The 14,714-nt window shown below is 36.5% G+C and overlaps 1 protein-coding gene across 1 annotated transcript in view; it reads left to right on the top strand.

The window, feature by feature from the left end:
- DENND6A (DENN domain containing 6A) overlaps positions 1–14,714 on the top strand; it is a 107,173-nt gene that overhangs the window by 41,947 nt on the left and 50,512 nt on the right. The window contains 4 exon segments of the mRNA XM_037798856.1: positions 5,357–5,395; positions 5,498–5,540; positions 12,098–12,210; positions 14,313–14,393. Of these exon segments, the coding sequence (XP_037654784.1) occupies positions 5,357–5,395; positions 5,498–5,540; positions 12,098–12,210; positions 14,313–14,393 (276 nt within the window).

Genomic DNA, 14,714 nt, shown 5'->3' with positions numbered 1-14,714 from the left:
CCAGGATGATGGCTATGAGCGGACACCCCCCTTTTCTTGGGAAGTTGTGGTGTTTAGTGAATTTTCTCAGCCACTGGATTATTGCGTTTTGTCTCAGAGCTCTCCTAGTTCTGCTCTTGACTTGACCTGCCCAAATTGCAAGTCTTTGAAGCTTTCTGTATTGGGCTTCTTAGAGTAATTATTTTAGAAAAAGAAAAAAGGATTAAAAAAAAAAAAAAAAAAAAAAGGGCCCTCCTCAGAGATCTAATGGGTTATTGAAATGCTAAGAGACAAAGCAACCAGGGCCATTAAGGAAAGGTCCACAGGGCAGAGAGATCAGCTTTTCTTCGGGATTTGCATATGCACCTCAGGGCCTGAGCTCAGGCCTGAGTTCTGCCCTTCCCCTTTCTATGTTCACCAGAACTCCAAAAATCCTCCGCTTTTATTTTGGAGTTTTTTGTGTTGTTTTTTTTCTATGCCTGCCTCCTCTCTGCTGGGCTGGCTGCTCTCAGATTCTCTGGTGTCTGGTCTCCGTCTATCTATGGTTGGAGTTTGGATCAGCAGAATGAGTTTCCGATAAGGGCTGCCACTGCAGTTCTCCCTTCTCCTTCCCGGAGCTGACAGCCCCTCCTCCCCCGGGACTGAGCCTGGCAGGGAGGGGCGTGGGTCCCCTGGCCGCAAAAACTTACAGATTTCGCTTATCTCAGCAGTTCCACGTTTTCATGAGTGTTGTATGAAGTATGCCCAAAGTCAGATTGCTCTGTGGTGTCCAGTCCACGCAGTTCCTGGCTTTCTACCTACTTTCCTGGAGGAGTAACTAAAACATACAGCTCACCAGTCTGCCATCTTGCTCCGCCTGCTCTTTGCCATTTTAAAACGAGGATTGTCGTTCTTCCAGTTTCCAGTAGCACATTCATCATTTTCTTCTAAGGCCTTATCAGAAGTACCTTTAACATCCATCTTTGTACAGTCTCTTCGAAACAGTCTAGGCCTTTTCTGTCAAGCCCTACACAATTTTTCTAGCCTCTGCCCATTACCCAATTCCAAAACTGTTTCCATATTTTTGGTATTTCCAATAGCAGCATCTCAGTCTTCTGATACCAAAACCTGTTTTAGTTTCCTAGGCTGCTTAAAGCTGGTATCATGAAATGGGTTGGCTTAACAATGGGAATTTATTGGCTTACAGTTTTGAAGCCAAGAAAAATGTCCAAATCAAGGCATCATCAAGGCGATACTGGTGATTCTTTATTCCTATGTCATGTGGCAAGACACATGGCAGTCTCTCCCTTTTCTGGGATTTGTTGATTTCAGCTTCTTGCTTCCATGGTGCACACTCGCACTCTCTCTCTCTCTCTCTCTCTCTCTCTCTCTCTCTCTCTCTCTCTCTCTCTCTGTCTCTCTCTATTTGTTCCGTTGACAAAGGACTCCACTAATAGGATTAAGACCCAACCTGAATGAGGTGAGTCACTCCTTAACTAAAGTAGCCTCATGAAAAGATCCTCCTTAAAATAGTTGTATACCCACAGGAATGGATTAGCTTTAAGAACCTATGTTTTTAGGGCACATACAGCTTGCAACCCACTATACTTCTTTTAATGCAACCTAATGCGAAGCCAGGAAAAGTGTTTGAAGTCTAGAGGACTAAGAGCTAGCAGTATCTTCTACCACCAAGGAAAAATGTCAGTCACTATTCTTTATGTTAAAGTGACAGACACTTAGCCCAAACTTAAGAAAAAAGAATTTATTGGTTCATGTTACTGGAAAGTCAACTTAGGCATAGTTGAGTTTGTGGCTTAAATAATTTAAGGACTTGGTTTCTCTCCATCTCTCTGCTCTGTCTTCCATTGTTTGGGATTGGTTCTCGAGTTTCATATGGTGGCCCCTGGTTCCTCTGAGCATTCTTATTCTGGTGATAAGATGGCTTTATCAGCTCCAGGTTTTCATCTCTTCAGATGGATAGAGTGCCTTCCTACTTTAGCATTCCTATCGAGGGTCTCTTGGGCTTTGCCTCTGATAGGGGCATTTTCCATCTGTGAAACTAGGGGAATAGAACATGTTGATTGATTGGCTTATGTCTAGGTCATGTGCTCACTCCTGGGGTTGAGTGTTAGGGTGTGGGGGCTCATCTGAATTTTGGACTAAAGGTGGAGGATAGGTTCACGTTTACTGGGGGATTAAGGAAAAAAAAGAATTGAGAGGAGTAAATTTTCAAATGAAAATTGGGTACAGTTATACTGGAAGAAGGGGTATTGGATGCTGGTGAGGCAAACAACTGTCTTCCACAGTATGGAATGTTGCTGGGGATAAAGAGCTTATACTTAAGAATTGGAGCTTATAAAATTAAAAAATAAGGGTCATCAGGATTCAAGACCTGAAATGATAGTGGAAATTAAGTAGCTGATATGACAGCTTTTAAGATTTGCCCAGTTGTGAAAAGAGGAGAGGTGCGTGTGGTTGGCAGCTGGAAACTGGGTGAAGCTGAAATTTAGAGGACGTTAAAATCAGTAGGGATTAAAACAGCACTAGTGAGATAGTTCTTACCGAGGCAAGGAGATGGTGGTAACCTGCCACTGAAGGAATAGCTTTGTTTGGAAATCACCTAATAGAAAAGAAATAGGAGGGAGAGAATACCGAAACAGTGATAGAAAGTGGAAAGAAAATTGTTAATAGGTCCACTATAAATGAAATGCAGTTTCCAAAAGAAAGGAATTGGGTAGGGGGAAGTAGCATCTAAACTAAGAGATATAGAGAGAAAGAAATTGATACTCAAAGGGAGGAGGAAAAGACATTTTGAGAAATCTTGATGAATCATTTTAAGTCATGTGTGTATCTGAATGTAAAAACATGTCTTCTGTGTACCATCAATTCTTAAAGAGAACGTTTGAACTCTGCTGGATTATGATGGATTGCGTTGGTGGTGATTGTTAAAAATAATATGGGTTAGATTGACGGATGAGGTGAGTGTGAAATGAAATGAAATGTGACTAACTGGTGGAATGAGTTGTTAAAACATAACAGGAGAGCAACTCATCAATGGGAAATAGGTTTTTTTGTTTGTTTGTTTGATTGAAGCAAATGGTGTCTGCAATTGGGAAACATTGGCAATTTGATGCAATAATCCAATTGGAGTTCTAGCTCAGAATAAAGAAGAAAAAGCCCTCAAAATATTACAGGAAAATGTGCAAAAGTTTAAATTGTTGTTTTCCACATTTCAGTCATTCTCTGTTCATGTTAAATGGACTAGTATTTAGAAAAGTTTATTTAATTCAACTCTGTCCCCCCCCCCCTTAACTTAGCTATGTCTTAATTGCCAGTATTTATGATATCTTAGTATTGAATGGTAGGTTTTTTTTCCCTAATACACAGTAAAATAAGTCCCTAAAAAGTCTTTATACCCTATAATATCTCCTCTGATATATATGCCATGCTGTTAGAAGACAAGGATTTAACTGAGATTAGAGAAGGACTTTCTAAGAATAAGAACAGGATGAGAAATAATAAAGTGAAAAAAAAGTCTATAGATTTGCTTACATAAAAATTTAAAGTTTCCATTCAAAAAAAAAAAAAACCAAAAATAAACTAAACTGCAAACTGTCTACTGGAAATTTTCAAAGTTTGCAGAATTCTGTGTTATAGTGCCTGGTATATATGGAAGATGAAATTGTGTGGGTATGTGTTGGGGTGTGACTCAGCCTCAGTTGGCTCCTTGGTGGTCTAGGATAATTGATGCTGTGCGGGAGGGGTGTTATAGCCAATTCCAGAAGATGCCTATTTTACATCAGCAATGTATAGGGCCAGTCAGTCAAGAAGTATTAAGAACCTACTTTTTTTCATTTTGATAAATTCATTGTTCACCTACTAAGAAGGTCAGATTGGTGATAACCTGGGAAACAAAGCAGAGTAAGTAGAGACAGTATTGGTTTTGGCAGCATTCTGCCATGGTGCATGGTTTTCATGTAAGAGCTCTGTGGCTCCTCTCCACGGCCTTGAATTGAGAAGCATTATGTGGCCCATCCTCCCTAGGAGGAAATGAGGACTGTGATTGCACGTTGATGATTGCATGGGTGGGGTGGGGGAGAGTGGCTTAAATTCTTTGGAATCAGACAGATCTAAGTTTAAATCCTAGTTCTGGCATTTCTAGTTCAATAAATTTTGGAAGAGTTATTTAACTACTGTGAACTTGTCCCCTCTTCCCTAAAGATGGGGAGAATTGGCAGAGTTGTGTAAATTAAGTACAGTACTCTAGAAGATGCTCATTAAGTAATAATTTTCTCCATCTTTTTTCTTAGTTTGCTTACCTGTAAAATGGGATACTGCTACTAGTCTTGTCTATCTCATAGGTATTGTGAGATCTGACTAAGTGAGATAAATATGTGATACCACTTTGATTCAGTTCATTTGATGTTACTCTGTGTTGTTTCTGGAAATGGAAGATTTCATACATTTCTGGGGAATGGAAGAACTCATGGATCCTCCCAGAAGTAGGAAGTCATGGATCCCCACATTAGCACTAACCATTAATATGATTTAGCTACTCTCTGTGTTGCTCACTTCTCTCCTTTTATGTTAGCACCAGTTAGCTATCCTGCTGCCCCTAATCCCACTTCCTTTTCACATTCCCAAGAGAATCTGATTGGCCCACTTGGGCACTAGTGTATTTTGGGGCAGAATTTTCATACCCAGCCACCTGTAGGCAGTTGGATGGTTGGCCCATAGATTGGGTACCCTCGGGCTTCATGTTTACTAGTACTTATTCTGGCAGTGGCCTCTCTGGCCTAATCCTGGTTCCATTGCAGGGGTTGTAGAGTAGGAATTTGCCTTAGAAGGCAGCTTTGGTCACTGTAGGTACTAAACTAACCTGTCTAGGAAAATACATTATGATTATTTAAAGGAATTGGAGAGAATTAGGATAGGCTTTATGGTGGGAGATGACCCTGGAGATTCCTTAAACTACTGGTAATTAATTTTCTTTTCCTTTGAATGAGTAATGATGTCTATTACTTCTTGGAATCAATCGAAAATTATTCTTTCTTGGAGTAGCTACCAGCTAAAACAAAGAGAAAGTCCTCTTAAGATTATAGGCTTCCAAAGAAAAGAATCAGTAAGCTTTGGTTTATTAATAATTCAGTTGGTAAATTATTTTCAATACTGCAAGATTTTACCAATTTTTTGAAATAACTTTGACACACAAAAAATTTTTTTTTTACCTAATGTACATCCTACTCCCTTCTCAAGCTTTCCCTTGTTTCCTTATTAAAGTTTGAGAACTAGTTCTTAAACCTATTTGATTGTCAAGTAGTATTTTAGAAGCACCTGCTAAAGTTTATAATATATGTCCAATATATTTGTCTAACAGAATTTTACTCTTTTCTTCCAGGTAATTTATCCTCAGCATTCCAAACTTACTGATAAAGAAGTAAGTAAAAATATTGCTCTGTATAGTATAATGTTGTATTTGTTTGTTTTCATTGGTGTGTGTGTGTGTGTCAGCATATATAGCTTTTGTTTTCTTTTTCAGAAAACCAATATTTGCTATTTGTCTTTCCCAGATTCAAATTCAGGTAACTATTTTTCATGTGGTGTTTCTGTTGAATTTTATACTAAGAATACTGATTATACTCTTAATATATGAAAATTGATTGAATATCATATTGGAATGCAAATTCAGTTTCAGCCCAATAGTCAGTGATTTTGATCCAGGCGTTATGATAACCAGCTGTGTCATTGTTGATTTTAGTTGGTTCAACTTTTAAATAGCTATTATGGTGTAATGAGTAAAACATCAAAGAGCAATAAGGTATTGAAGTAGTTAAGAGATTGAAAGTCAGTGGCAGATTTTCAATTAGTATCCATGCTCTGGATGGACTTGACATCTAGACAGTATTTTTATCAACAGATTTCTCCTTTGTAAACAGCGGATATTATCATATACTTTATCCTCAGTGGCTAAAGCAGTGCTTCTCACACTATCTGTGTTGGAGAATCAGTTTGAGTTTTTAAATTTCCAATCTGTTGTGGAACAATACTTTTGTAAAATGGAATTTAAATGAGTTATTAGAAAAATGAAATGGGAAAAACCCTGAAGAAATGCAAAATAAAAGTCCAAATTTGTCACAGCAATATCAAATTGCTAAAAAAGTTTCTAAATACTCTCAATATGTGTATTTACTTGTTCATGGATCAGTAATAGGAGTTTGTGGACGGTTATCAGTCCATAGATGAGCCTTTGAATGGCTCTGGGGTAAAGCACTGCTTTTCAACTCTGCCAGCTCCACCACCCTAACTGCAGAGAGAGTAATTATAAAAAGCTGAGGGCTAATGGATGGGGCTAGATCTCTTGAAGTCTCAAATTTCTTCTTAGTCTTATGTATTCTGATGCACTCTAAAGCTTTGTTTGTGTTAATATAAAAATAGTCTTTTAAAGTTGTCATTACTTTCAGGGAAAATACTTAAGCTTTTTTCCTTAAGTCTTTGAGCGATATTCTTGATACAGAATGATGCCCTCTTTGTACCAGTAACTTTGCAGTCTTGGTTTGAGTTGCAGAGGTAAAGGAAGCTTGCACATTCTCTGTACTGTTGATAACTTTTTTTTCTATTTAGTTTCTCTTCGTTTTTTTTTTAAATTTTAAATTGTGGAAACACATATACAATATAAATCTTCCCCTCCCAACCCTTATCATTTAGTGGGATGGATCACATTCACAGTGTTGCAGTACCCTTACCACCATCCATTCCTAGAACTTTTCCTTCATCCCAAACAGAAACTCTATACTTGGTTTGCATCAACTCCCCATTGCCCCTGCACCCCACTCCTGGTAACCTGTATTCTTTTTTGCTTTATGAGTTTGCATAGTTTCTGATATTTTCTTTGTGATTATTGTGGGGCTGCAGTTTAACATCCTAAATCTGTAGTAATCTTCTTTGCTTTGATACCAGCTTACTTAAATAGCATATGTGAAGTATGATTCTGTACCCCGTATTCTCCTACCTTTATATAGTTATTGTAAAAAAATGACAAATTTATACATTGTGGGTCCCAAACCGTTGATTTATCATTACATTTTATTTATTTGTCTTTTAGATTGTGTAGGAAGTAAAAAGTGGAGTTACAAATCAAAACTACAATAGTACTGATATTTATGTTTACCCATGCCATTATCTTTACTGTACAACTTTATTTCTTCATGTGATTTCAGTCAGATGTCTAGTGTCCTTTCTTTTCAATTTGCTGAACCCCCTTTAACATTTCCTATAGGGCTGGTGTCGTGGTGATGAACTCTTTCAGCTTTTGTTTATCTGGGAATGTCTTAATCCCTCCCTCATTTTTGGAAGACAGTTTGCCTGATATCGAATTCTTGGTTGGCAGTTTTTTCCTTTCAGCATATTAAATGTCTTCCCACTGCATTCTTGCCTCTGTGGTTTCTGATGAGAGATTGGCTTTAAATCTTATTGAGGCTCCCTTGTACCTGACATGTTGCTTTTCTCTTAGAGTTTTTAGAATTCTTTGTGTCTTTGCATTCACCAGTTTGATTAAAATATGGTTTGGCGTGGGTATATTTGGGTTTATCCTGTTTGGAGTTTGTTGAGCATCTTGGGTGTGCATATTCATCTCCATATTTTCCTTTATCTCTTTGAGCATGTTTAGGACCTTTTTTCTTTAAAGTCTTTGTGTAGTATGTATGTCCCAGGCCTGGTCCTCCTCATTGATAATTTCTAATGCTTTAATCTCCTTTGCCTGGGCCACCACTGCCTGTTTCTATGTATGTTTTGTAATCTTTTTGTGCAAACTTGGACATTTTGATATTATAGTGTGTTGTTGTTGGAATTTAGACTCTGAAGTATCTGTTTCTTAAGCTTGCATCCAGCTAGTGTTTAGACAGAGCTTTCCTTGAATGCCAGGATCTAAAAAAGGAAAAGAAAGAAAACACCTTTCCCAGTCTTTGCAGACTGACCTGTGAGAGTGCTGTTCTTTAGAGCTTATCCATACAATGAGTTTGGAGAATAGCTCCAGACCAATGCCTGGGGCCTCCCTGATCCTTCTGCCCTGTATCTTGGCTTGTGCATGTGGTCCTAGGAATTCCCCTGTTTATGGAGTTCTGAATGTCCTCTCTTTCCTAGGAAAGTTTCCTCACAGACCTGGGCACTGCACTATGTGTCCTACAGCTGGCAATCCCTTATCCCAGGCAGCATGACTTGACTCCTTTCCCGTAGCATTCTGTAGGAGAGCTCTCTGAGCTACCTTCTACATGCAGGGGAAGTTCTAGGACAATGAGTCCCACAGATCACCACCAGACACATTGGGCCAAACAGGAAGATTACTCTTCTCCCTCTTGATCAGGACCAGGGGTCTATACTGTAAGTGTGGGCCTGCTCCTCACAGCTGCAGTGAGGGTGTAGGGGAGGGGACCAGAAAGGGTAAGATGAAATCCTACTACTTTTAAGTGCCCTTTTTTGTATTTTGGTTCTCACTTGTTACTGCAATCCTTTAACTGTTTTTTTTGGTTCTTTGAAAAAGATGTTTCTGCCAGTTCTCACTAGTTGTTCAAAGCTTCTCTAGAGGAATGAAGTCCTGAAACACTCACTCTGCCATCTTATGAGGGTAAGCTGTACTCTGATAATTTTAAATGGGAAGAGATCTCTTCCTGGCGTACCACATGCTATTCATGTAGGTGTAGCCATGGCTGAAAGGACTTGCTCCTTAGATGAATGAATACTTGGCACAGAGTTCAAGAACCCTGTGATCAGAGAGTGTTTTCAGAAGGACGTTTCTTTTTTGACTGAAGAAAAGAAGCTTTCAATCTTTGCTCCAATTGGTAGTGAAGTAGCGTTTTTTAAAATAACAGCTTTATTGAGCTATAATTCACATGCCACGTAATTCTATTAAATGTGCAATTCAGTGGTTTTTTAGTATATCCAGAATTGTGTAATCATCATCACAATACATTTTAGAACATTCTCATTACCTCTGTAAGAAACCCATTATCCCATTCTCCCCAACCCTAGACAACTACAAGTTTACTTTCTATCTCTGTGGACTTACCTTATTCTGGATATTTTATATAAATGAAAGTAGTAGTATTTTTCAAATTAGTTTTGCTTGAGAGAACTGATGTGGTGTAGTGGTCATGTGCCAGGGCCAGCTACAGAGTCAGACTTCTGGGTTTAAAATCTTGTCCTGACACTTAGCAGATGTATTACTTTTCGTGATTACATAACCTTCCTGTGCCTTCGTTTCCTCCTTAGTAAGCAGGGGTAAAAATGAGACCTGTCTGAGAAGCCTGAGAACCAAATAAGTTAATACACCAAAAGCCTTTAGAACAGTGCCTGACATAGAGTAAGCGCTCACTAAATACTAGTGCTCCACTCATAGACTTCTGGAATAGTAACAAAATAATGAAAATAATTTTGATCTGGGACTCTGATTCCTGTTGTAGTAACTTATTTAGTTAGTTGGAAAAGGAATGGTGGAGGAAGATTACAGAAGTTTCCTAGGTATGAGTATAAGAATATTAGTTCTGCCTTTCCAGGTTAGTAAAGATTGTGTTAGATAAATGAAAATGGAACTTTCACTAAAGTTGTGGGGATTTGCTGAGCAGATTTGCTGTTTCCTTAATACTTACTACTTTTTCAAGGGTAAGGGTTTGTTGATCTTTTCCGAGAACCCAGGTTAAGGTGTATTTTCCTTGGAGAACTATCATTTACTCTTAAAATTTATATAGGTTAATCCTAAAAGATTCCAGTTCCATGAATTTTCTCCCATTTTTACGTGAATAATCAGAAAGCTACAGTGGTCATAGCATTAATTTTATATATTTTGGATTTTGTAGATCTTTAGTTTTCTTAATGAGTACATTGGCTAAGATGCTTGGAATTCCGTACAGTCATAAGTTTGTTGTGTGTCTTGTTTTAGAATCAATGAATGTTACCACTGGAAGTGACTTTAGATATCTAATGAAATCCCCTGATTTTGTTAACTTAAGTGAAGTGACTTCTTCAAGGCTAATTATTGACCACTTTGGATTAGATTTCTATCGATTGTGACTCCCAGACCAGAACTTTTCCCTCATGATCACAATCAGTTAACCTTCTTGTACATGTAATCAAGTTACTCTTGTAGAGCTATAGTCTCCTTTTATGTGGATAAATGGAGTGGGTCACCCTAATAATATAGATTTTTCTCCTTTATCAGAGAAGTTGTGGGTTTATAGAACAATCATGCATAAAATACAGGATTCCCATATACCACCCTATTATTCACACTTTGCATTGGTGTGGAACATCTGTTACAATTGATGGTAGCACATTTTTATAATTGTACTGTTAACTATAGTTCATGTTTGGGTAGTGTAGTTCCATGGATTTTTAAAAAATGTATTCTATTATCATATATATTAATCTAACAATTTCCCCTTTTAATCACATTCAGATAGATATTTAAGTTGCTGTCAATTACTTTCACAATGTTGTGCTACCATCACCACCATCTATTACCATAGGTTTAGTTTTCACAAGATTGTAGGGTAGATTCTTAGGGCTTTCCTGCCTTTCTTAGGTTCATTTATAGCAAGGCTGATATAACAATCTGTAATGTCCCCTTTCCCACCACCTTAATGATGAAGAGGTTAAAATGGAGAAAAAGGACTGGCCGTCTCAGATAAGGAATTGACCTTCAGGGTTTGGAGGGACAGACCTGGGACATAAAATGTGAACCTCTTACCTTGCAGTTCACAAGGACACTATGGCTAGACCTTTTTTGACCCAGTAAGCTAGATTCCTCCTCAACTCCTTATAGTTGGGGGTGGAGGTGGAGGGGATTGGGGATGCAATAGGTCACTGGAAAGTTCTCACAGCACACCCATGATTTGTGTGGAGCCAGATGGGTAGGGATTTGAGGCTGTGGGAGGTTCATTATGTCCCTTTCACAAAATTCAGTATTCCTTACATTTGCCAGATGGTGTATCCCTTTCTTAAAATACATTGCATTTTCCTATTCTACTTTATTGGTATCTCAGATAAATTAGTATGTACTTCTCTTGGAATTTTTTTTTTTTTTAGATTTAAATATCTTCCAAAGAGAAACATGAAACTCTCAATATACAAGTTCATGGAACTAAAACAATGCTAGACCTATATCACAAAGTATTTCTTGTCATTTCAGGTTGTAGTATTTGCCTTATTTTTAAACTATCTGCTTTAACCAGTAAAGAAACTGAATTTACCCACTCTCCAGATTCCTTCATTCCTTCCCTTTACCACCAAAGAAATATTTGTTTGCCTGTAGATGTACATACTGAGTTGCTTTTTAAAAATTTTAAACATATTGTCAAACTTCTTCTTCCTTTCTTGAGAACTTCTTATGCTAAAAAAAATACAGGTACCACTGAGTATATTAATAGGTAATAATAAAAATCTTGAATTCGTTTCATGTTTATTTAAACCTTATTAGTTTCAAATATAGTAATCAGGAAGAATTTAAGATACTCCATGTATTTTTTTTTAAGTAGGCAGTTTCGGTAGAGTTGACATTCCCAAATCCTTCTATATTTTGTCTTATTTAAAACAAAACAAAACAAAACTTCTTAGTGTGGAATATGTAGCACATACAAGGTAAGGAAATAGAACTTTCCTCATGCCCTCTCCCAAAAACTTCCCCTCCGCCCTCCACTCTTATAGTAATATTTCTTTGTTTTCTTCATAGTTTTATCACCTAGCCATGCATCCCTAAACACTCTTAAGTTTGCCGGCTGTTTTTTAAACTTGGTATAAATTGCTTCTGATAATAAGTGTTCTTTTGTGTTTGGAGTCTTCTTCTGATTACTAGGTTACTGAGTTAACATTATATGCAAACAGTTTGCAAAAAATTTAATTACACGGTGAAAATGGAACAGGAAAAAGAGTAAAGGGATTTAGGGATTAAGACATGTTTTTACTTCTGGCTTTGCCTCTAATTGGCAAAGATGACTTTGAGAAAGTCACTTGAACTTGATGGATCTCATTTTGACAGAACATGGGTTAAAATGATTGCTAGGATCCCTTTCATCTCTTAATCTTGATGAAACTGGATAAATAAATGTTACATTAACCTATCCTTAATTTCTTTCATTTTTGTTTTCATTAGGTTGTCTTGGCGATACCCAGTTTTGTTTTAGATTTCGACAGTCTTCTGGGAGGAGGGTATCACTGCATTGTCTTCTGGATCAATTTGACAAAGATTTACCAGTTTACTTAAAGGTTGGAAAAGTAGTAATAGAAAAATATTCATGTGAGAGGAAACTTTAGAACTCAGTTATACAGTTACCTCTAATAGCATTCAGAAATATTTTGCTTTTGTTTTATTTTTGTAGTATACAGCTGGATTTCCTAAATGAGTCTGATTCATAAGGATTCAGCATGTGAATGAAAGAGACTTTGTAGTTACTTTTCTTGACACATTATAGTCCATAGAAATGGATTAAAATATTGAGATAATTTCCTTTCATTTGTTAATAACTCTTTGTTTAGATGTGGGAATAGGGGTGGTGCCAAACCAGGAAATATCACCCAGAGTCAAAGAAGTCATTCCCTGTGGTTATCACTGCAAACTGTGATAGCATTGCAATTGTTTCTTTTTGATGTTTTAACAAACTTTATTTTTACAGTTATTGCTATTAAAGCAATTTTAATACTTCAGATGATTCCAAAGTCATTAGATTTCTTTCTCTGGAATTTCACATTTAATTTCTCTAACTGCATGAGGAACATTTCCATCTGAATAGCCTTCATTCTGTAGGTGACTTCATTTGTCTGAAATGAGCTTTTATAATTTGCCTTACTATTTCCACTGGAAATAATGGCAGAAACCCTCTCCCAGTTAGCAAAGATACTACCTTTGAAATATCTCTTTTAGCTGTCTACTCCTTTCCATGACCTATAGCCATCACTATTAGCATATCCTTCCAACCAAAGATAATAATAACTCTTATTTACTAGCACTTACTATGTTTCAGGCACTGTAATAATATGCATATTTTATGAATAGTATCTCATTAATCCTCCCTACAGTGCTCTGAGAGAATCCTTTTGCAGACAAGAAAATGGAAGGTTATTGAGGATAAGATATTTGACTGAGGGCATCCTACCTCTTGTTTTCTCCAATGCAGTATATCTTCCACATGTTGCCAGCTAAAGTGTACATTTATATTAGAAAAATAAATAAAATCTGCAATGACTACCTATTGCCTAATGAATAAAGAGGTAATGATAGTACAATTTCTTGTCCTCACTTCTCAAGCCTTCCAAAAAAGACCCATTATCTTTACAATTTCCAATTCTATTTTTCTTCTTATACCTGTGTTATATTTTAGCCAAACTGAACTATGTGCTTTTTCCTGAGATAGTTTGTATTTTTCTGTTTCTGTGTTTTTGTTCAAACTCCTGGCCTTTCAAACCTGGAATGGCTTCATCTTTGTCTTTGCTTAAATCATATCCTTCCTTCAGTGCCCAACTAAAAACCTGCTGTCTCCATGAAATCTGTATTGATCCCCTTAGAGAGAGGTAATCTCTTCCCTCGTGGCCTACCTGTAACACTTTAATACTTTGTGTTTTCTTCATGGTACCTGTCCTCCTATTACATAGTAGTCAGTTTTGTACTTTTCTTATCCCTCCTAGATAGATTGTGATTTCTTGAGGAACTGTGTTTCATGCCTTTATATTTTCTAATACAATGCCTTGTTCAGTCTAGGTAGTCAACAAAACATTTGTTTAAAGAGTAACAATAAAAATAATAAAACTAGGCCAGAGTTTTATTCTATTAGAATGGAATGAAAAAGTTTCTTAAGTTGTTTGGAATGTAATAATCTTTCAAATTGTATGTTGTTTCATTATTATTAAAATACATTCTTTAAAATACAACTGGCTACATAAAATTCTGATCCACACTTAACTCTTTTTCTCTTTTGAAATTTTACATGAGGACACCTCACTTTGACCTCTCAGTCTTTACAAAATCAAAATTATAGGTGGAATTTTTTTTTTAACTAAACATAACATAGCATTAGGGAAAATATAGAATTTAGTTGCTCCCTAACTTCCATTAACTAGTACAGATATGAATAAAGAACATAAGCTGAATAAGTTATAGGGGAAAAATCTGACTTTGATAATTTAGTTATGATTATTTCATCTTTGGGCAAGTAGGTTTTTATCTGGTGATTGTAGTCATGTTTATTGTTTGTGTTGGTGGAAAAGCATATCTAACTTTTTGTGTATATGGCAATTGGATTTATAAAGGAACCTGATATTAGTATTAAAGGATGGAAATATAAATTTTTTATTGTGTGTCACTTCTTTCATAGAAGGATCCTGCTTATTTTTATGGATATGTGTATTTCCGACAAGTTCGAGATAAAACTCTAAAAAGAGGCTACTTTCAGAAGGTAACTTTCAGATATACTAATAGAAAAAGTATTTTTTGTGTTGTTAGAAAAATGCTTGATATTTTATCTTTAAACATGATAGTTTATATTTTACCTTTGTTTTTAAGATTATAGATATTTGTCTCTAGATTTTTAACTGCTATCTCTGTTAGATTCTTGACAATAAGTTTCAGTTATTGCAGGAACTCTTGTCAGAAAGCCAGAAGGGTCCACCTAATTTTGATATTTTAGAACAAGGGAAAGAATAAAAAGATTCTAATATTGTTACAATGAATAAAAGCCTACAATATCTTTTTTTGAAGAGCCAGTAAATAACCTTTA

The sequence above is a fragment of the Choloepus didactylus genome, chromosome 1 (assembly GCF_015220235.1).
Source record: "Choloepus didactylus isolate mChoDid1 chromosome 1, mChoDid1.pri, whole genome shotgun sequence".
NCBI lineage: Eukaryota > Metazoa > Chordata > Mammalia > Pilosa > Megalonychidae > Choloepus > Choloepus didactylus.
The sequence above is the reverse complement of the archived record's forward strand: the minus strand, read 5'-3'. Positions and strand labels throughout refer to the sequence as shown.